The 22316-nt window shown below is 40.4% G+C and overlaps 1 protein-coding gene and 1 long non-coding RNA gene across 2 annotated transcripts in view; both read left to right on the top strand.

Annotated features, from left to right (window-relative positions):
- The first annotated feature begins 1152 nt into the window (after positions 1 to 1152).
- On the top strand, positions 1153 to 12584 carry LOC122547190 (DNA polymerase kappa-like). The gene is made up of 6 exons (XM_043685798.1): positions 1153 to 2239; positions 3706 to 3802; positions 3990 to 4161; positions 5309 to 6424; positions 10638 to 10689; positions 12030 to 12584. Exons 1-6 carry the CDS (start codon positions 2226 to 2228, stop codon positions 12112 to 12114), a joined length of 1536 nt encoding a protein of 511 aa, XP_043541733.1. The 5' UTR covers positions 1153 to 2225; the 3' UTR covers positions 12115 to 12584.
- A 4881-nt stretch (positions 12585 to 17465) lies between these two features.
- The window catches only part of LOC122547191, a 7535-nt gene continuing 2684 nt past the window's right edge, over positions 17466 to 22316 (top strand). Inside the window, exons 1-3 of the long non-coding RNA XR_006310909.1 lie at positions 17466 to 17546; positions 17642 to 17773; positions 21239 to 21342. This is a non-coding gene — a long non-coding RNA (uncharacterized LOC122547191). The remainder of the gene's footprint in view (positions 17547 to 17641; positions 17774 to 21238; positions 21343 to 22316) is intronic.

Consider the following 22316-nt stretch of genomic DNA (forward strand, 5'->3'; position numbering starts at 1 on the left):
GTTTTTAGTTAACATATAATGGCTCTCCTGGTTTTAGTTGACATAAAAATAGCCAAAGAAGATTGTTCATTGAAGCATTAATTTACACAGCCAGAATTGTGGCCTTCGTACTCCTGACAACCAGATAAGATATAAAGCATCTTGTAAAAGTCACACAATGAGATCTTATTAAGAAGAAGCAAAAATGTAGCCACTGCTTACACAGAGACAGTTTTGATAAAGGACACCCCTTGGAATCACTGATTGAAGCCCTTCTTTAAGCTAAACAAACATTTGCTATATAATATGGGATAGAAGGGGAAAAGGTTGACTTGCATTAGTTAGGATCCTTTAGGTGATTGTAATCATAGGTACATGTGCACATGCACATACCTTTATAAATAATGGAGTTTTAAATGTAATAGCCATGAAGTATTTAACTGAATTCCTGTGGACAGACAGAAACTCCCAGCTTGTTAGTAGGGAAGAATGAATAAAGGTTAGGAGGTCAGCAGAATTGGAATATAGTTGAATAACATGCATTGTGAAAACCCAAGAATAGGTGATAAGGGTATCTGGTTAACATCATGAGATCATGTCAAGACTTATAACTATCCTTCGATTGATCATGCAGTCACATGATCGACCTGAATGATTACATATACATCCAATCAATGACATGATTGTTTTGCAATTGGTTTGTAAGTGCTAAGGCTAGCTGAAAACAGAAGTATAAAAATAGATGTCTTTCCTTTGTTCAGTGAAGAAGTTTCTGGACTCCCAGACAGTTTCTTCCCACAGGTGTAACATTAATAAACTCTTTGATACCGGAAATGGACTCTGATTATTGAATGATTCATTTAGTCATTCCACCTAACAGATATCCCACCTGAAATTGTAATGAATTTGGAAAACCTGTTTGGGTCTGGTCAAAACAATCTTTAGCATCTCTGAAGGCACAGGTGGAGGTCAAACACAAACAGCAGATGGAGAGTACAAAGTTCCAAGTGTCCCACCCACCTACATCTTCAAGTACCACCTTTCTCACCTGTGGCAGGGCATGTAGATCCAGTATCAGACTGTTTAGTTACCTGAGGACCGACAACTCCAGAGTCAGTGAATGCCACCTGGGGGTTGGAGGGATTGTCTAAGAAGAAGGAGAAGAAGACAAGTTAGAATTCAGAAATAGTAAGTAATTAAAAAAACATGAAATATTGCTGTTTATTGCAAGGAGATGGAATATCAAAGTCACAAGCAGCATTAGGAGACCACACATAGAGTCCTGAATACTGTTTTGGCCTCCTTATTTAGGACGAATTTACTTGTATTCAAAGTGATTCAGATTGTGTTTATTCCTGGGATAAAGGGTTGTTTTCTGAGAAAATGGAGAGTTGTTTGAACCTATAGGCACTTTAGAGGATGAAAGGTGATCTTATTGAAACATAAAAGTCTTTCAGTGGATCTTTCCCTGGTTAAATTAGAACATCGGGCATGGTTTTAAAATAAAAGATCTACCATTTTAGAAACAGATGAGTTTTTGTTTTCTCCCAAGCTGTTAATCTGTGAAAATCATTGTTCCAGTTAGCACTGGAGGCTGGACATTGGAAGTATTCAAGGTTGAGTAAGATAGGTTTTTTGATCATCTGGAAAATAGGTTACATTTCTAACTTCTCAGTCTGTATCAAGTCAGTCTGAGATGCTGAGTGAAGGTACGCTACTAAATTGGGGAGTGAGCCACCAAATGCTGATCAAGTAATTGGATTGGTTGGTGTTAAGATCTCTCTGATGGATAAACTAAGGTGCTGAATGATCTTTCTCATTTATAATCAGTTTAGGCAGATTTGGGAATAGATTTTCTGCTTATCACCAGTGGGGAAATACTGAATGGAGAAAATCAAATAATTTGCTGAACACAAAAAATGAGGAAAACAGCAAAAAATTGAATAGAGGTAGGAATCTTTAGGCTTGATAATATATAAGAAGCAAGTGTTCACCTTGTCCTCAGAAATTGTAATTTAATCAATTGTGAAACTTAAACCTAAAGTAAACACTAATGGCTACAAAGGTTACTTTGGGATTGACATCCTGAAAGGTGACATGCACTTTAGTGCAACAATGACTCCGGTTGACTTGGTTCAAACTCCGCTTTAAAACAGCTCTGAATGTTGAATTTACATATTTAAGACAAAATAAAATTGTTTTTTAATGGTTTTTTTTTTGGTTGTAGAGATGGTGATCGGAAGAGTATGAGCACAGAAAGGTACGTCTTTTGCAGTAATTCACAACTGTTTTGCATATGAACCACATTCCAAAAAGTAAGGTTGAGGCTAATGAAGTCATTATTACTAATGGTTCAGCAGAGAAAGGTAAATAACGTTTTTAGAAGCCTGGCAGGGATATAAAGCTGGAGACCATAGGGTGAAGTGAGGCCTTTTAGAAATTTGCAAATGCGAATGAAGTATTTGAGTTCAGTCCTTCAGGATAATGAAGAGTCACTGGAAGTTACCAACAGGCTAGGGTGAATGGAACATAGTAAATTAGGATGTGGATGGCAGGGCTTTGCCTATATTGAATCAAGTATTTTGAGAAACCAGCAAGAAAAACCTTGAAGTTGAGTTGAGAATTGTTGTGATCCCAGCTTTTAGTAATACTGGATGAGTCTGATCCCTAATGTGAAACTTGATGGACAGCAATTTTAATTTAGTTTTGTTTACCATGGAGGTAACATAAGAGAATGTCAAAGTCCTTTTAACGAAAGAACACACCTTTATTGTGAATGATATGAAAACTAAACCTAATTACACTTGCCAAAAGCTGTTGGAATGATTTAATTGCAAATATCAGAAAGAAAGATTCACCTAGTTATACCTAGAATGTCGAGGAAGATCTGAGGAGACTGAGGGTTGATTACTCGCCATAAAATAGTGTTTTAGTTAGCTCTTGAGTGAGCTTTTAGGTTTGAAGTTTTAAAAATGTGAACAGTCTTGTGGAAAGAGGCAGATTTTCAAAGGGAAAACAATGTGGCTATTGTAGTAGAAAATGGACGCTTACAAATTTTTTAGGAGATGAAAATAAGACAGAGCTGAAAGCAAGGAAAATTGTCTCCATGTAAGGGCATCTTTACAGGATTTATGTAAAAACTCATCAGGGTAGTTCAAAACAAAGAAAAGAGGACATTTATAGCAGTAGTATTTACATTAGCAAATAATGAAATATTTTAATAGAAGCACAAGAATTAGGGCGGCACGGTGGCACAGCAGTTAGCACTGCTGCCTCACAGCGCCAGAGACCCGGGTTCAATACCCGCCTGTCTGTGTGGAGTTTGCACATTCTCCCCGTGTCTGCGTGGGTTTCCTCCGGGTTCTCTGGTTTCCTCCCACAGTCCAAAAAATGTGCAGGTTAGGTGAGTTGGCCATGCTAAATTGCCTGTAATGTTAGGTGAAGGGGTAAATGTAGGGAATGGATCTGGGTGGGTTGCTCTTCGGATGGTCGGTGTGGTCTTGTTGGGCTGAAGGGCCTGTTTCCACACTCTAAGTAATCTAACCTAAAAGTAATCTAATCCAAAATTTTCTTAAGTGATATATTCTCCAGAATTGAGTGAATTGTATTTTAGGTACACTTTTTAAAAGGAATACTGTTAGCATGCGCATTATTATCAAGCTATCTGTGCATTGTATATTTTGACCTTAGAAACTAAATTATGCATGACTTATTTTGGAATTCTAGGACATTCCATGAAATGAGTAAAGCAGCAGAGCAGTATAGCTTATGTCATGAACTTTGTCATGATCTTGAAGAAGATCTTCAAAAGGAGGGACTAAAGGTACTGCTTTTGTCTTTTCGAAGCTTTTTTTCTTTCTACCGACCAAAATGTATTTGAAGGCTTGTTAACAGGATATTGTTAAAATGGGCTATAGTGAAACTCTCAAAACAAACATGAAGCTTTTGAGCCTGGTGGGCGTTTCATGGAATATTTCATTCATAAAATAATTCTTCTTTTGAAACCGTAGGGGAAAACAGTAACTCTAAAGCTGAAGAATGTAAACTTTGAAGTGAAGACCAGAGCCTGCACAGTTCCAGCACCAGTTTCTAAAGAAGAAGAAATATTTGCAGTGGCACATGAGTTGCTGAAAACTGAGATTAATAACATGCATCCTCAGCCACTAAGACTGAGACTTATGGGTAATGTTCAGCCAGAATAATAAATGAATACATACTCTATAACACATGTTATTAATCCTGATGAAAGTGACAGTTTATCCACTTTGAAGAGATGATGAAAAGCGATTATAAAGAGCAGTTGGTCTTTTTTATTAGGTAACATGCAATTCCATGCTCTTCTATATGGAGAGTATAACATGTGCATAAAGTTGTGCTTTGGCACTAAAGGGAAGATAGATGTCGAATTTCTACAGGGTGCATAGTTTTGCTGTCTGAGAAGTTAAGAAGGGTCTCAAATAAAAAAATAAAAGCAATGCATATTTGTAATAGGTGGAGAAAATATTGGACGTAGAAATGAGATCAATCAGTATCTGCAAAAAGAAAAGACATACTGGTTGACATTCAATCAGCACAGTCAAAACAGGGAAAATATAACGACGATGAGTAGGAGAAAAGAAACAGCTGTTCCATACTCAGTTCTGCTTTATCGCTTACAAAAACAATCAAGATCATAGCAGGAAATGTCTGTATCACTCCAATAAATAAATTCATCTGGCAGCAAGAGTGGTTGCTCTGTTGTCGGTACATATGACAAATTCATAGATTGTGATCTTAATGATAGTTCCAGTAAAAAGTATGAGGAATAACAGAACGTATTTGAACATTTTTGTAGAAAACAATGGGGGGGAAGGTGGTGGAGGTATTCTCTATGACTTTTCAAACAGGTAATAAGAATTTGAATTTGTAGAAAACGCAAGTATTGCATTAATTTTCCCTTATTTTGGATGATCTGAGGCCATGAATGATTCACTGATTGAGAGAGTGAGCAGCAGCATTAACTTCAAAGTGATTTGAATAGCTGCTCCATTGCTTTTATTTCTCCTCTCTGGAATAGGTTCGCCTTTCATTGGAAGTTCCCAGATCTCTTGGCTTGGGTGTTGAATAAACAGTGAACCAATACGTTGTGCTGATTCACTGTTAGTTATGTTTAATCAGACTTATATTTTATTTTATTTATATGTTACATGCAAGCCAGTTTTGAGTCTTCCATGTGCACTCATGTGTCTTTGAATATTTCCCACTTTGATTATCATGGTAAATTTAGTGATTTATTGCTTTCATGCTTTTAATGGGTTATTACTTCTCCCTTGCATTTCCCCCTGTACAGGTGTGCGGGTGTCTGGGTTTGTCCAACAAGAGGAAAAAAAATCTGGCCAGAAAAGCATCACCAAATTTTTGTTTACTGGAAAGTCTGAGAGCACCACTATGTCTGACAATCCAGTTGTCAAGGATCAAGCAGAACTTTCAGAAGTACCCAAAACAGAGAGTCTTTTCAGTAAAAGGTGCCAACAAAGCAATCAACAATCCTTTTTCAACCAGGTTCTTGCAAAGAAACAACAAGGAAGGTACAAACCTGCTGGAACAATCCCACCAGGCACTGATGGTGAGGGCAGCGGTCTAAACCCAAAATTAAAGGCTACCAGTATTTGTCCAATATGTTTCAAAAGGCAGGGCATACCAGTTTTAGAGACATTTAACAAGCGTCATGATGAGTGCCTATATGTAACTAGGCCTCTTGAAGTTGCAGAGACTATAGGAGAATCAAAAGCAAGTTATATAAAGACAACATCTGGCTTGGATAATAATTTGAAAAATGCAATCATCAATCTAAAAAGTGATCAGTTAAATCAGAGACCTTCAGAAACATATTTACAAGGAGAAACCAAAAATAACAGCATTAACTGGGAAGCTTCAACAAACAATAGTACGTGTTATATTGGGCAACCTGGTGACCAAAGAAATATTAAAACAATACTTACAAATCATGTGCAACTTCCTAATAGTGCAGCAAAATGCTTGGCATTCACGAAGGATGAAGATATGTTCGAAGAGGAGTTTTCAGACTGCAACCAAAAGAGCATCAAATTATCAAGTAAATATACTAACATGACGCAGAAGGAGAAGCAATTTAGTCTGCAAGAATCAAGTCCAGGCATGTTAAATCAACCTTCATTTGTACAATATGACCAGTTAATGCAGGGAACTGAACAGCAACAGTCAAACCAGTTACTAAAGAACACCAGATCATCACAGGAAAGGCCTACTGTTCAGTTAGAGGAACCAGTTGGCCTAGTTTGTCCAATTTGTAACATTAACCAAGAAACAACTGATCTCTCATTGTTCAACAAGCACGTTGACATTTGTCTAAATCAAGGGGTTATACAAGAACTAACTGAAAGACCAACACACTCATGTACCACAGAATGCAATTCAAATGAAATGGGTGAGATATCATTTTTCCACTGTTCAATTTTGTTATTACTGTTTGATGAGTTCTATTCAATGTTATTAAAGTGAAGATTTATCCTGGAATGTGATGACATCCAGTCATCCAATTGAATCACTGCGGGGAGGTCATGGGAAACCGCCAGCCCAATGTAGCTTTAATTGACATCCAGATATTTGTATGTGCTTGCTTCAACATGATTACAATAGAAAGCCTTCAGGATTGCGTGTCCTGGCTGTTTTTTCCACTCCCAAGCTCAGGAGCAATTATAATGTTATTTACTGTGCAAATGGTAATCAGCCATCTCAGTAGAGATTGAGACTGCTATATTGCTTTTGTCTGGCTCTGATCCAAGTCAGATACCACATTTGGGCACATGGTTGTTAAAGTGGAATTACTTTATTAATGGGCGAGCTAGTAGTATCACTGGATTTGTGTTGAAAATTGTGGCGCTGGAAAAGCACAGCAGGTCAGGCAGCAGCCAAGGAGCAGGAGAATTGACATTTCGGGCATAAGCCCTTTATCAGGAATGTGGGGGGAGGGAAAACTGAGAGATAAATAGGAGGGTGGGGGTGAGGCTGGGGAGAAGGTAGATGGAGGTAGAGGAGTGATGGTGACAGGTCGGAGGGGAGGGTGGAGCAGATAGATGGGAAGGAAGATGGACAGGTAAGACACTTCAAGAGGGCGGTGCCGGGTTGGATCTGGGATGAGGTGGGGGACAGGGGAGATTTGGAAACTAGTGAAGTCGATATTGATGACTTGTGGTTGAAGGATCCCAATGCGGAAGATGAGGCGTTCTTCCTCCAGTTGTCGGGTGTCTTGGATTTGGCAGTGGAGGAAGCCCAGGACTTACATGTCCTTGGGGAGTGGGAGGATGAGTTGAAGTGGTTGGTCACGAGGTGGTGGGGCTGTTTGGTGCGTGTGTCCCAGAGATGTTGCCAGAAACATTCCATGAGTTGGTATCTTGTCTCCCTAATCTAGAGGAGACCACATTGAGAGCAATGGACACAGTAGATGAGGTGTTAGGATGTGCAGGAAAATTTCTGCCGGGTTTAGAAAGATCCTTTGGGCATTGGACAGAGGTGAGGGAGGAGGTATGGGCATAGGTTTTACACCTCTTGTGGTGGCAGGGGAAGCTGCCGGGAGTAGAGGGTGGTTGGTTGGGGCATGAAACTAACGAGGCAGTCATGGAGGGAATGGTTTCTGCAGAATGCAGAGAGGGGTGGGGAGGGAAATATATCTCTGGTGATGGGTTCTGATTGTAGGTGGCGGAAATGGCAGAGGATAATGTGCTGTATCTGGAGATTAGTAGGGTGGAAGGTGAGGATTGGGGGGGCGGGTAGTATTGTTGTTGCGGTTGAAGGGGTAGGGTTCAAGGGCAGAAGTGCGGATATGGAGGAGATGTACTGGAGGCCATTATTGATCACATGGGAGGGGAAATTGCAGTCCTTGAAATAGGATGCTATCTGGGATATCCTGGACTGGAATTGCTCCTCCTGGGAGCAGATTCAGCAGAGGGGAAAAGCTGGGAGTTATAGATCGCGCTTTTACAGGAGGGGTTGTGGGAGGAGGTGCAGTCCAGGTAGCTGTGGGAGTCAGTGGGTTTGAAATAGATGTCTGTGTTGATTCGGTTGCCGGGAATGGAGAATGAGAGATCCAGGAAGGGGAGGGAGGTGTCCGGAATGTTCCAGATGAAGTTGAGGTCAGGGTGAAAGGCGTTGGTGAAATTGATGACCTGTTCCACATCCTTGTGGGACCATGAGATGGTACCGATAAAGTCATCAATATAGTAGAGGAAAAGGTGGGGGCTGGTGCTGGTGTAACTGCAGAAGATGGACTATTCTCCACATCCTATGAAGAGGCAGAAATAGCTGGGGCCCATGTGGGTGTCTATGGCTATCCCTCTGGCCTGATGGAAGTGGGAGGATTCAAAGGAGAGGTTGTTGAGGGTGAGGAACAGTTCAGCTAGTCAAATGAGTGTGTCAGTGAAGGGGTACTGGTTGGGTTGGTGGGAGAGGAAGAAATGGAGGGCTTGGAGGCCTTTGCCATGGCGGATAGATGTGTATATGGATGGATGGTTGTCCATGGTGAAGATGAGGGGTTGGGGCCAGGGGAAATGAAGGTCATGGAGGAGGTGGAGGGTGTGGGTGGTGTCCCGAATGTACGTGGAGTTCCTGGACCCATGGAGACAGGATGTTGTTGAAATATGAAGAGACCCATTCAGTGGGGCAGGAGCTGGTAGAGATGATACGTCGACCAGGTTTGTGGATTTTGGGTAAAAGGTAGAACCGGACCGTGTGAGGTTCTGTGATTATGACATTCGGGGGCCGTGGATGGGAGATCCCTTGAGGTGACGAGGTTGTGGATAGTCTGGGAGATGATGGTTTGGTGATGGGAGGTGAGGTCATGGTCGATTAGCCAGGAGGTGGAGGTGTCCGTGCATTGATGCCTGGCTTCAGCGGTCTAGTGGTCGATGCACCAAAATACCATTGGTCCCCCGTCCACTGGTTCAATGGTGAGATTGGGGTTGGAGCAGAGGGAGTGAACGGGTGTGCTTTGCGAGGGTGAGAGGGTGGAGTGGGTGAAAGGGGTGGACAGGTTGAGGCGGTCAGTGTTACGGTGGCTGTTAGAGATAGACGTCAAGGGTGGGTAATAGGGTGCATGGGGTGTCCAAGTGGATGGAGGATGCTGGAGGTGGGGGAAGGGGTCCTTGGAGGATGAGTAGAAATCACAATTTAAAAAGTAAGCACAGAGGTGACTGAAGAAAAGTTCAATGTTGCAACGGGTATGGACTTCATTGATCCAGGAACGTAGTGAGACCTTTACTGAGGACTAATTGTTCATCCCCAGTGAGGGGGAGGTGTGGTTGAAGAATCTATTTTCTTCAACATCTGCTATTGTCCCTCAGACATCTTTGCTGCTAAATGCCTTTCCCAGTCCACTCCAGCTAGCTCTGCCCTCATTCCTTTTTATTATTCTCACTTAAGCTTAGCCCAGTTATTTCTGACTGAAGTTCTTCTCTCTCAAACTGAATGCTAAAACCTACCATGCTGTGATCACAATTTCATCAGGGATCTTTTATTCTGAGATCATTTATTAAATCTGCCTCATTACAAATCACCAAATCCAAAAGCCAGATCTTTGGTTACATCCACAGCACGTTGTTGTATTCTAGACTGTGTACCACTGTTTAAACTACACGAGTGATCCAACCCTGTTGAGGACTTAGCCAGAGATGGTGGTTATGGTGTCTAGGACTTTGGGTGTAAGGGATACTTCTGTTTGAATGTCAGCCTGTTGCCTGACTGACAGCTCATCCAATTTTAGCACAAGTTATCAGACGTTCATAAGGAGAACACGGCAGAATCAATAGCGTCGGTTGTGTTGTTGTTGTTTCTGGCACCTGGTCTAATGCTCATTATCTGTTAGTTGTCACTCATTTTGATTTTTATGTAGTATTTTGATATGACTGTGTGCATGCTAGGTTTTTTGAGAGGACATATAAGAATAAACCACCTTACTTTGGGTTTGAGGTCACTCGGCATGACTATAGATTTCCTGTCCAAAAAGTTGAGATTAGTTTAGATTCCCTTCAGTGTGAAAACAGGCCCTTTGGCCCAACAAGTCCACAATGACTCTCCCATTACAAGATTAGCTTTTAAGTCCAAATTGTTTATTAATTAATTGAACTTAAATTCCATCAACTTCTGCCTGTAGAATCCCTGCCTAAACCTCTGGATTACTAACTCTGGCTGTACACTCCCCCGAGTTCTGTTTAATATTTTTGTCAGTGAACAAGTTTCTGGCCAATTTTCCTCATACAGACTTTGATGTGGCTTGATCCTAACTTTTGTTTTATTACGCTCCTGTAAAACATTTTGGGATGTTTTTTATTTAAATATTATTGTAACAATTTGGAAAACTTCTGATTTTTGGGGGGAATAGAAGTCGAGAATTTGAGTCAGCTGCTTGACCATCTGGCCTGTCTGACCTGGAGGTGTGTTTGGTAATGCTCATAAAATCAGAAAATGTTCCATTCCCTTTACTGAAATCCTTCAATTGGACAAGCATAATAATTTCACTCCTCCAAAAAGTGAAATAATCCTTGCAACAAATATTTTAACTTGGTGTAGAGTTGGAATAGGATGCTGTTACTTATGAATTAGTTAATCTGTGTCAAGAAAAAAGGGTAATATGTTTATTTTGATAGGTCCGACAGTGTTGGGGAAACAGCCTTCAAATTCAAGCATTCGAACTAAAAGGTGAGATAATAAAGGTTGTACTGTATCTCTACTGTCTGATTATAACTTTGTGTTATTTATATATGTTACATTATAGAATCTGTATTTCTACAAAACCATGGCTTTGTAATGAAATAGTTTTGATGTGTATTTTTATTCATGGATATGGCTGTGTTTTCTATATTAGTTTTTCACTACAGCCCTAAGTCTTATCTTTGGGGTAACATTTATTGTATTTGTATAAAAAATTGAAATACTTTCTTCATTTTTATGTTTCTATATGATTATCTCACGAGGTTGAGATGTATGTTTCGACAAACTTGTACAAAACACCTTTTGAAATAGGAGACTTGGAGTTCATGTTGTGTCTGATGTATTTTAATAAGGAAAGAACATTGTTAGTTACCAGTTTCAGATTGTGAGAATTGTACGTTTCTTTGAGAAATTGACATTTTACTACCAAAATGATTGGGAGGAAGTCTGAAAATAGGTATTTTGTAACAAAATCAGTGCTTAATGTTTTTAAGGCTGGCAGCTGGGGAGATCCATTTATATAAAACTAGAAAGTTTATATTTAGTGTTCCTGCTGATTGTGAAGCGAGGGAGATGATGGTGTCGTGGTTATCCAGAGGCCCTGGCTAATGTTTGGGGGTATGGCCTCAAAATCTTGGAGTTTAAATTCAAATTAATAAAGAAAACTGAAGAACTGTGGAATTGTAAGCTTTTCTCAGTAATAGTAACTATGGTTATTGTAAGAACCCATTTGGATTGCCCTTCGGAGAAGGAAATTGGATATATGCCTGCCTTACATGTTGTAAATTTGGAGTCAGAATATAGTTGACTCCTAACTGCCTTCTAAAACCCACTCAGTTCACAGAGGATGTTGACAAAATGCTAACTCTGCATCCCATGAAAGTATAAAGAAAAAATATCAAAGATACTCACAATGTCATAATGTGGTTGCTGATTGCTGGGTAATGTGCCAGCATGTCCCTGAGTTTAAATGTCAGGAAGGATCTGATTTCATGATTTAAATCTCACTGAATATGAGTAGTATTGGGAATTTGCTGTACAAAGAAATGAAGATGTGACAAAGCTAACTGTGCTCTTTAGTCTGTGTAACTTTAATATTAGACTTAGCTTTTTGAGTGGGTAATCAGTTCTTTTTCTTCTTCCACTACTACCCTCAAACAAAATGTGAAAGGAGAATCAGCACACTTTCATTTTATTCATCCTTGTATAAAATGCTAGTATGATCTAAATCCAGAGATAAATTGAAGAGTCGGTCTGTTTGTAATTCTTGCTGTTTTGTTGTTTGTAAATTTGTTTATTGAATATTTTCTTTTTAAAATTGTTTTCAGAACTGGATCCACAACCCAGCAACAAATAACCAAGAAAGCAAGATGTAATGGTTCCAAAAACACCATTGATAGATTTTTTAAATAAATAAGCTAATAAAACAAACTGATTTAAAATAAATTAATTGTCATTTTGATAATGCACAGTGTCCAGTACATGTTATAAAGCACTTTTGTTTATATAGTTGGTATAGTTTATATAGTTTATTTTCACTTTTATCAATTTGTTGAGCAATTGTTCCATAGATATTTAAGCCAGAAATTTTAGATGTCAAGATAAATTATAATGACTATCAGTAATATATAATTACTTTTCCAGACTGAATTTAAATAGATATGGAATCATGAAATCTGTTCTTTAAACTAAGAACAATGCAAGTTTTTTAATCCTGGAAAATATAAATCAAGAAATTTAAAATATCATGTAATATTCAAAAGTGTGTAAAAGACTTTTTTTTATAGTAAAAATTTTTTCAATCATTTATGTTTGTATAAAAAGATCGCTATTCATGTACTCAATTTATTTATCAAAAGATGCAAGTGTATTTTAAAAAATAAAGTATTTCTATTGGGTGAAATGGTACTTCTTGATTGTTGTAGTGGGTTTTGGTTTTTCCTAGTTTCATTGAAGTATTCATGTGTGTTAGTCATAGAGTTGTACAGCATGGAAACAGACCCTTTGGTCCAACTCATACATCCTAAATTAATCTAGTCCCATTTGCCAGCAAATGGCCCGTATCCCTCTAAACCCTTCTTATTCATATATCCATCGAGATGTCTTTTAAATATTTTCATTGTATCAGCTTCCAGCATTCCATACACGCACCACCCTTTGTGTGAAAAAGATGTTCCTTAGGTCCCTTTTAAATCTTTCCCCTCTTACCCTAAACATATGCCCACACTAGGGGAAAGACCTTGTCTATTTACCCCATCTATGCCCTTTATGATTTTATAAACCTGTATAAGGTCACCCCTCAGCCTACACTGCTCCAGGGAAAACAGCCCCAACCTATTCAGCCTCTCCCTATATCTCAAATCCTCCAACCCTGGCAAGATCCTTGTAAATCTTTTCTGAGCCCTTTCAAGTTTCACAACATTCTTCTTATAGCGGGGAGATCAGAATTACACACGATATTCCAAAAGTGGCCTAATCAATGTCCTGTACAGCCGCAACATGACTTCTCAACTCCTATTCTCGATGGCCTGACCAATAAAGGAATGCCTTCTTTACTATCCTATCTACCTGTGGCTCCACTTGCAAGGAACTATAAACCTGCACTCCAAGGTCTCTTTGTTCAGCAACACTCCCCTGGACCTTAGCATTATGTGTATAAATCCTGCCCTGATTTGCCTTTTCAAAATGTAGCACCTCACATTTATCTAAAGTGAAGTCCGTCTACCAATCCTCAGCCTATTGCCCCATCTGATCAAGATCCCGCTGAGGTAACCTTCTTTGCTGTACACCACCAATTTTGGAGTCATCTGCAAACTTACTAACTATACTTCCTATGTTTACATCCAAATCATTTACTTGATTCTATTTATTAAATATGTTTAGTGATTTGAATCTGTTTGAATACTTATTATCTTCTATATTGGTCTACTAGCTATATTTTAATAAGATTTTCCTGTAGTGGTTTGTTTTAAAACATGAATTTTGTTCACTATGCAGTGTACCTCCAAAGGAAGTGGCAGGCCCAGGAGATATTGTTTTACTTTTTAAACAGATTTGCACAAATTTTAACATCTGGATATTAGAAATGTTAATGTGGAATAAAAAGATGTTGAAATATAAAAATAAAAGTGAAGACAAAGTCAGCAGAAATTGGGCTTTTAAGCTTTTAACCGTTTGACTGTAACATTCAGATAAGAATTAGTAACATGTATGACTTGAAGAGCATTAGAGGAGAGAAAAGCAGTTTGCATTGCAACTGGAAAATGTGTCAGGAGGTTGGATTGCAGAGGGTGTGTTCATTCAAATTATTGGACAACAGCAATAAATTGCAAACCTCAAAACTTGCGTCCTCACTTCCGTCCAAGGCCCCCAAAGGATCTTTTCACCACCGGCAGAGAGATTCCTGCACATCTAAACACCTCATCTGCTGAGTCTATTGCTCTCAATGTGGTCTCCTCTACATTAGGGAGATAGGACGCCAACTCATGGAATGTTTCAGGAACATCTCTGGGACACACGCACCAAACAAGCCCGCTGCCCTGTGACCGACCACTTCAACTCCCCCTCCCACTCTGCCAAGGGCATACAAGTCCTGGGTCTCCATTGCCAAATCCAAGCCACCGGACGACTGGGGAAGGAACGCCTCATCTTCCGCCTTGGGACCTTTCAATCACAAAGCATCAATGTCGAGTTCACCAGTTTCCTAATCTCCCCTCCTTATCCCAGATCTAACCTCCAACCCGGCACCGCCCTTTTGAACTGTTCTATCTGTCAATCTTCCTTCCCACCTATCCGCTCCACCCTCCCCTCCGAACTATCACTATCACAACCCCCCACCTGCATCTACCTATCGCCTTACCCCCCCCCCAGTCTCCTATTTATCTCTCAGCCCTTCTTGCCGCCTACCCATATTCCTGATGAAGGGATTATGCCTGGAAGGGCGACTCTCTTGCTCCTCGGATGCTGCCTGACCTGCTGTGGTTTTCCAGAGCCACACATTTCGACTCTGATCTCCAGCATCTGCAGTACTGACTTTCCTCAAGTTTTCCTTCAGTTGTTGCCAGAACTAGTCTGAGTCCTCATTTTCACTGTCTTACTTGACGGTCTTACTAACTGTACTTAGCAGTCCTTTTGATTTCTGATCTTGTGCTTTTAATCTAACCCACTACTAATGTCTCTTTCTGTCCATCTAACTGATTCTGAGCCAGAATGTAATGCCTATTCCAAATTGTTCTTGAAGCTATGGCGAGTTACTTCTTTCTTCAAAGCATTGGACTCCATGTGATGAAGATATTCTGATAGTGTTTTTAGGTGGGAATTCCAGGATATTAAAACAAATGGAATAATAGTGGTAGGTTTCCAAAGCAAGAAGTTGTGTTACTTGGAGGGGAACGGATGACGTTATCATGCATCTGCTAACATTGTTATCTTGGTAGTCAAGGTCACTAGGTTTGGAAGGCACTGTTGTTGATGTCCTTGGGTTTTACTGTAGTGCATCTGATAGAGTTGTACACACTGGTGGAGTTGAGCTCCTTGTACGTTATTGGAACTGCATCTAGTCCAGGCAAATAGCGAGTATTCAATCACATCCCTGACTGGTATATTGGAGATGGGGAAAAGCTTTTAGGAATTAGGTCGCGAGTCACTCACCAGAGAATACCTAGCTGTTGCCCAACATTTCCTCTGAGCAATGAACCCATGCAACTACTGCTAAGTTCTGCACTTGCAAATTGCCGTGCCGATAAGTGGCTTCTGCTTCCAGAAGTCACTGCCACACATGGACCTCAGAGGTCTGTGCAACAGCAGAAGGAAATATTGCTGTGAGCTACCATGGAAGGTATAGTACATGTGCAGTTGATCCATTTAGGTTGTGGGCAGCATGGTAGCTCAGTGACTAACACTGCTGTCTCACAGCACTAGGGACCCAGGTTTGATTCCATTCTCAGATGACTGTCTGCGTGGAGTTTGCACATTCTCCCTGTGTCTGAGTTTTCTTCAGCTGCTTTGGTTTCCACAGTCCAAAGATGTGTAGGCTAGGTGATTAGCCATGGGAAATGCAGAGTTACAGGGATAAGGTGTTGGGGTGGGTCTGGTTGGGATGCTCTTCCAAGGGTTGTGTAGACTTGATGAGCCAAAGGTCTGCTTCCACACTGTCTGGATTCTATGATTCTAAGTTGCTGGCTGGTGGTGACCTACAGGATGTTGATAGTGGAAGTTTTGGTGATTGTAATAATGTTGAATGTCAAATTAAGGTAGTTGGGTACTTACTTGTAATAGTCATTACTTGGTGCTTAAGTGGCAAGTTATATTTTGGACATGTTTCAGTCCTCACCTGAATATTGTCAAGGTCTTGCTACATATGCTTACACATTGCTTAAATATCTCAGGAATAGCAAAATCCTGGCTGGGAATGGTCAGCACCTCTCCAATTGCAGGCATCATTCACGGGTGCCCTCCAAGCAGCATTCAGTGATTATTAAATTGGCAGGAATTGCAGTGGATTTTGGTAGGAATGTGGACTGCCAAGCCAAAATGTTTTCAAGTTTGGGAAACTGCATCAACCTCTCCCTTTTATTCTGAAAGCTGAACACAATGTAAACTCAAACAAAAATAGCAATTGCTGGAGAAACTCAGATCTGGCAGCATCTGTGGAGTGATAAACAGAGTCTTGTGACTGTTCAGAACCCTTCTTCCTCATTGTTGTCATTAAGTTTTCAAACTTTCTGTTTTGTCAGCCCACGCAAGTGTGAACCAAAAACATCAGAAACCAAATCCAGGTTCCACTTTTTTTCATATACATTCCTGATATTCATAGATCCAGGTGCCCTTACTGATCAGCCCTTTTGGCATTAACACATGGAACAGTCCTTTCCAAATTTTCGCAACATTAAAACTAGTCAAGCCAGCAAGAAATATAGATATTTTCTAATCAACTTGTGTGGAGATGTTACCTCTGGAGCAGGTGGCAGTTGAACTCAGACACAGTGCCTCTCTAGCGAGGAGTATAAACTGGGTTGAGCTGTTTACGGATAGCAGGGTATTTTATCTCCGCTCTTGTGCATGAAACTTAAATGGACTGTAGGGATTGTACCCGAATAGCTGCGACCTTGTTTTATAACTCCCTGTTTAAAATGTTGAAAAAGGTTGGCATTGCAGTTTTGACCATTGCAGTCACCACCATCTGAATAAAAGAGAAAGCTGCCATAGTACCAGACCATCAGGCTGCTCAGTCAGTACACAGAGATGACTGGTGGTGATTTAACCAAAGGATCGCCATGCTTTTTCAGCAAGAGGAGAGGTGAAGAAGGTGTATCTTTGATGGTAACTTCAGCCAGTGCAGGGATTGAACATCCAGCCAACTGACCCCGGTCTCTATTAACGTCAGATTGTTCAGATATGCTACTACATACCTCTACGAAGGCAGGTGGGACTTGAAACCGGACCTCCTAGCTCAAAGGCAGGGATACTACCACCACACCATAAATTGTTGGTCAAAATGTGTTTCTTTCTCTCGTGCGAGACCCTGGGAGGAGAAAATCAGACTAAACATACCCGCACAGGCTTTGATTTTTTTTTTAGCTTGCAGTCTTTTTTTTTAAGTTTCACCACCTAATGTCTGATACCTTCGAGAAAGGCAGCAGCGAATCTGTTAGCACAGAGCCAGGACCAACCCTATCATGTCAAAGCTCATACTGACGTTTTAACAGCAGGCACACCCTCTGGGCTTTCTAACGCTGAAAGTATCCACCTGATAAAACAGGTTTCAGCCTTGAGATTAGTTGTATGCAGGCTGTCGTCCGATCAGAGCGACGAGAAAAATAAACTTCATCAGGTATTGGTCTTTGGTAAGTGTACACCCCTTAAAATAGTTGAAAAAGCTGAGTCTCTTTTACGTATTAGTTCGCAGGTCGTTTTAATTTAAATATATGTAAATCTGTAGTGTTTCAGATTGGCATATCGAATAACAGCAATTCCTTGTGAACTATGCAACCTTCGTTGAGAAACATGAAAGAACTGGTCGAAAGCTTCGTCAAGGGTCCCTCACGGGATGGATCATCTCAAATGGAGATCCGTGAGTACACATGAATTTGGGTGTTTTCGATTTGGGACTGTGATAGTACCGGGATGTATTGTAGAGTTAAGAGGCTTTAAACCAGTCACTCAACATTTTACCAAGAGTTGTGCATATACATAAAGGTATATTACATACAGTATGTAATGTTGATATTCACAATATCTGGACAACCCGGGGATAATTTTCGTATAGACATTTGGCGAAAGTGAGCACTGCAGATGCTGGAGATCAGAGTCAAGATTAGAGTGGTGCAGGTCAGGCAGCATCTGATGAGCAGGAAAATCGACATTTAGGGCAAAAGCCCTTCATCAGGAATGGCCGTTTGTTTTCAGTGCTAATGTGGGGATAGACCTTGGCCTGAGAAACCAGAATTGCTGTGTTTTTAAGTATAGGCTCTTTTTCTATCCATTGGGTGGACAGCAATGAACCTTGAGTCAATCCCTGATCAAGCTTCAGACAATGCAACATTCCCTCAGTAATGAGTGCAATCCTTGCTTCTCAAACTCAGACCCACACAGAGTTCTCAGTGGTTCCATGGTATGGAGCTGCCCAGGGCTGGATGATATTGTTGACTGTCCAGTTTGCCGTAACCAAGAGTTAAGAGGAGATCAGAAATATGTTCTGTTCCTGGTCTTTTGAGTTTTTTGTTGGATACTTGAATGACGCAACACAGTCATTGTTAGTGCAAAGGAAAATTATAGTTTGTTAATTAAGCACTCCAATTGATAAGTGTTTGTCCTTATTAATTTCTATGTCAAACCTCTGCTCCTTTTTCTTAGTGGTTTTCTTGACATTGTTAGTCCTTGAATGGTTCACATTTTCCATTTCATCCCCGTTTTTGTTGAGTTGGGAGGCAGTAAAAGTTTTGAATTTTTAACCAAAATAGATATAAAATACATATGAGCATTGTAGTTTAACTACAATATGTGATAGGCAAAAGTGAGGACTGCAGATGCTGGAAACCAGAGTTTAGATCAGAGTGGTGCTGGAAAAGCACAGCAGGTCAGGCAGCATCCGAGGAGCAAGAAAATCGACGTTTCGGGCAAAAGCCCTTCATCGGGATTCCTGATGAAGGGCTTTTACCCGAAACGTTGATTTTCCTGCTCCTCAGATGCTATGCTTTTCCAGCACCACTCTGATCTCGACAGTATGTGATAATTTATCTGTAAACATTATGGATGAATTGGATGTAATCAGGGAAGTTGTTAATATAGTAACATTTGGGAGCACCTACCTCATACAGACAGTACAGTTAGGAAGGGAATTCCAGGGTTTTGACCCAGTGGTTGTAAAGGAATGTTGAATATCGTAGAGGATGGTGTGTGACTTGGAGTGAAACTTGCAAGGTTCCATGAGTTGGTTGCCCTTGTGTTTGAAGAGGTTGCATGTTTGGAAAAGCAACTGTCGAAGGAGCCTTAATATGTTTATGCAGTGTATCATGAACACTACTGTCACTGTATGTGGATGGTTGATGAGTGCCAACCAAGTGGACTTCCTTGTCCTGGATGATGTCAAGCTTCTTGATTGTTATTGGAGCTGCACCCATCTCAGCACATGTGATGTTATTCCATCACACTCTGAACTTGTGTCTTAATGGTGAACAGTATTTGGGAGGTCAAGAGGTAAATTATTCACTCCAAGTTGTCCAGTCTCTGGTTGATAATATACATGTGGTTATATTGCTGGTCAGCAGATGTCAATGATAAGAGCTTCGCTTAATTGGTAATGTCATTGAATGTTGAAAGGAGTGAGTCAGACTCTCGCTGGTTGGGGATGGTCATTGTACATCACTTGTGTCGTGTGAATGTTATTTGTAATTTAACACAGTGTACAGTCTTTCTTCAACAAGATCCCTGGAAGTTTTTCTAATCTTGATAACAAGAATGGACATTGATCCATACATAATTCCCCATAGTCACAAGTACATATTTTGGTAGATACTGTTTTTACAGATTACTGTTTGGGCTGTTAGATAGATTCTATCATAGAAAAACTTCTAGATTGATCCAGTATCAAACATAGTATCGGAGCTCTTCAGAAAAGTAAACATGAGCATGACACAAATGGACAGGGAGAAAACTCTGTCTTGTTTTCAATAGCAAAAAATGTCAAGCCAACATGAGCCAGATCAACCACACTGAGATTGTAGAGTTTGCACATTCCCCCGTGTCTGCATGGGTTTCGTCCGGGTGCTCTGATTTCCTGCTACAGTCCAAAGAACCCTTTTCTAAAGAGTGAGAGGAAAGATTTAAAAGGCACCTAAGGGACATTTTCACGCAGAGGGTGGTGAGTGTATGGAATGAGCTGCCAGAGGAAGTGGTGGAGGCTGGTACAATTACAGCATTTAAAAGGCATCTGGATGGGTATATGAATAGGGAGGATTTAGAGGGATATGGGCCAAATGCTGGCAAATGGGACTAGATTAATTTAGGATATCTGGTTGGCATGAACGAGTTGGACCAAAGAGTCTATTTCCATGCTGTACATTTCTATCGCATAGGTTTATATGGTCAAAAACAGGCCATTCACCCCAACCAATTCAACCACTCAAGGGTCCTCCCATCTTTTTAAATCTGTAACTGTCAGCATAATCATTTCCTTCCTTTTGTCTGTTACGCTTGTCTAGGCTCCCCTTAAAGGCATCTGTTATTGACTTCAACCACTCACTACTGACCTGTCTCTTTAAGGAAAATGTTCTTATACCTCCCAAGCGGAAGGAATTCAAATTCACAAAACTTGAAGCAAATCACAGTTTAACTGCTATTGAAACTTCACTCCTCTCTTTCTGGAAAATATGGGTGAGGGAAAGAAAAAGCAAACCTTCAAATGTTTGTTCAAATGCGATTAATCAGGATTTTATATGAAGTCTGCATCTGAAATGCAGTTTCTATGAGGTACTTGTCTTGAACAAGTGGTTATGTTCAGTTGTCAGTATAATTCGGTTGGTAGTAGTAGTTTCATCTAAATCAAAAGGCTGAGAGTTGCAGTCTCCTCCAATACTCAAAACCATTTCTAGATGTAATGCACTCTGAAGACAGCGTTGCATTATCAGAGGCATTTTGCATCATATGAGGACTGAAAGCAAGACTTTGTATCCACTGAAATTAATGATTTCATTTGAAGAAGAACTGGATAATGTAGTCATTTTTTCTTCAACCAATGCTGAAAAAGAAACTGGTTCTTCATCTCTTTCGCAGTTTGTTGTACCTGTTATGCACAGATTAACTGCCTCACTTACCTTTACTGAAGGCTACAAGGGCTACATATGACTTAGGGAAAATGTAAGAATTGAAAACCATTATGTTAATACAAGTTCTTGCCTTCTGATGCTGCTGTAAATCAAAGGAAGCAAAAAATCTGTCAATGTCATTTTGTCATGTTTTCTTTATTCTAAAACTTTGATGGGTTTATATATATTCACAGAAGTAACTGGAATTACTTATGTTTCCTTTTCCAATACAGTGTTGCCAGCAGAGAAAGAATTCCTTAACGCTGCTAAAAGCAATGATATCAATACTTTGTCAAGATGCTTAAACAAGAAGGTCGAGATTAATATTAAGACTGAAGTAAGTAATACTGCTCATCCTCTACAGATGATCAAAGTTTATGCGAAGATTTGTAGCTCGGGTGCTCGTTGTTGTGGTTCTGTCCGCCGAGCTGGAAGTTTTTGTTGCAATCGTTTCGTCCCCTGGCTAGGTGACATCATCAGTGCTTGGGAGCCTCCTGCTGTAGTAGTTAGTATATTGGGTCCAGGTCGATGTGTTTGTTGATGGAGTTTGTGGATGAATGCCATGCCTCTAGGAATTCCCTGGCTGTTCTCTGAGTGGCTTGCCCTATGATAGTAGTGTTGCCCCAGTCGAATTCATGTTGCTTGTTGTCTGCGTGTGTGGCACATCGACCTGGACCCAATATACCAACCACTACAGCGGACAGCTGAAACTGACAACCGGAAGCGGCAGGGACAGACCACTATAAACACCGGAGGAAACATCAAAGAAGCGCTTTGCAGGAGGCTCCCAAGCACTGATGATGTCGCCTAGCCAGGGGACGAAACGTTTGCAACAAAAACTTCCAGCTTGGCGAACAGAATCTACAGATGGTACATTATCCATTGCAGTAAATTTGCTATTCTTTGATTCTAACATGACTTTAAGATTCTTGACTAGATGTTCATGCCTATGACCATACAGGAACGGAGGCAGAAAGTTAAAATAAAAGACAGGACTCAATTCTCGGATACGAAAGTCGGAGGAGTTGTAGACAGTGAGGAAGGATGTGGCAGGTTACAGCGGGATATAGATAAGCTGCAGAACTGGGCAGAAAGGTGGCAAATGGAGTTCAATGTAGCTAAGTGTGAGGTGATTCACTTTGGTAAGAGTAATAAAAAAATGGGGTACTGGGCTAATGGTCGGATACTTGGTAGTGTGGATGAGCAGAGGGATCTTGGTGTCCATGTACACAAATCTTTGAAAGTTGCCACCCAGGTAAATAGTGCGGTGAAGAAGGCATATGGCGTACGGGCTTTTATTGGTAGAGGAAT

Source organism: Chiloscyllium plagiosum, unplaced genomic scaffold (assembly GCF_004010195.1).
Source record: "Chiloscyllium plagiosum isolate BGI_BamShark_2017 unplaced genomic scaffold, ASM401019v2 scaf_14053, whole genome shotgun sequence".
Classification (NCBI taxonomy): domain Eukaryota; kingdom Metazoa; phylum Chordata; class Chondrichthyes; order Orectolobiformes; family Hemiscylliidae; genus Chiloscyllium; species Chiloscyllium plagiosum.

Coding starts and splice junctions, on each gene's coding strand:
- LOC122547190 (XM_043685798.1), top strand. Junction 3,803..3,989: donor TTCAAAAGGAGGGACTAAAG/GTACTGCTTTTG, acceptor TTGAAACCGTAG/GGGAAAACAGTAACTCTAAA. Junction 10,690..12,029: donor TCAAGCATTCGAACTAAAAG/GTGAGATAATAA, acceptor AATTGTTTTCAG/AACTGGATCCACAACCCAGC.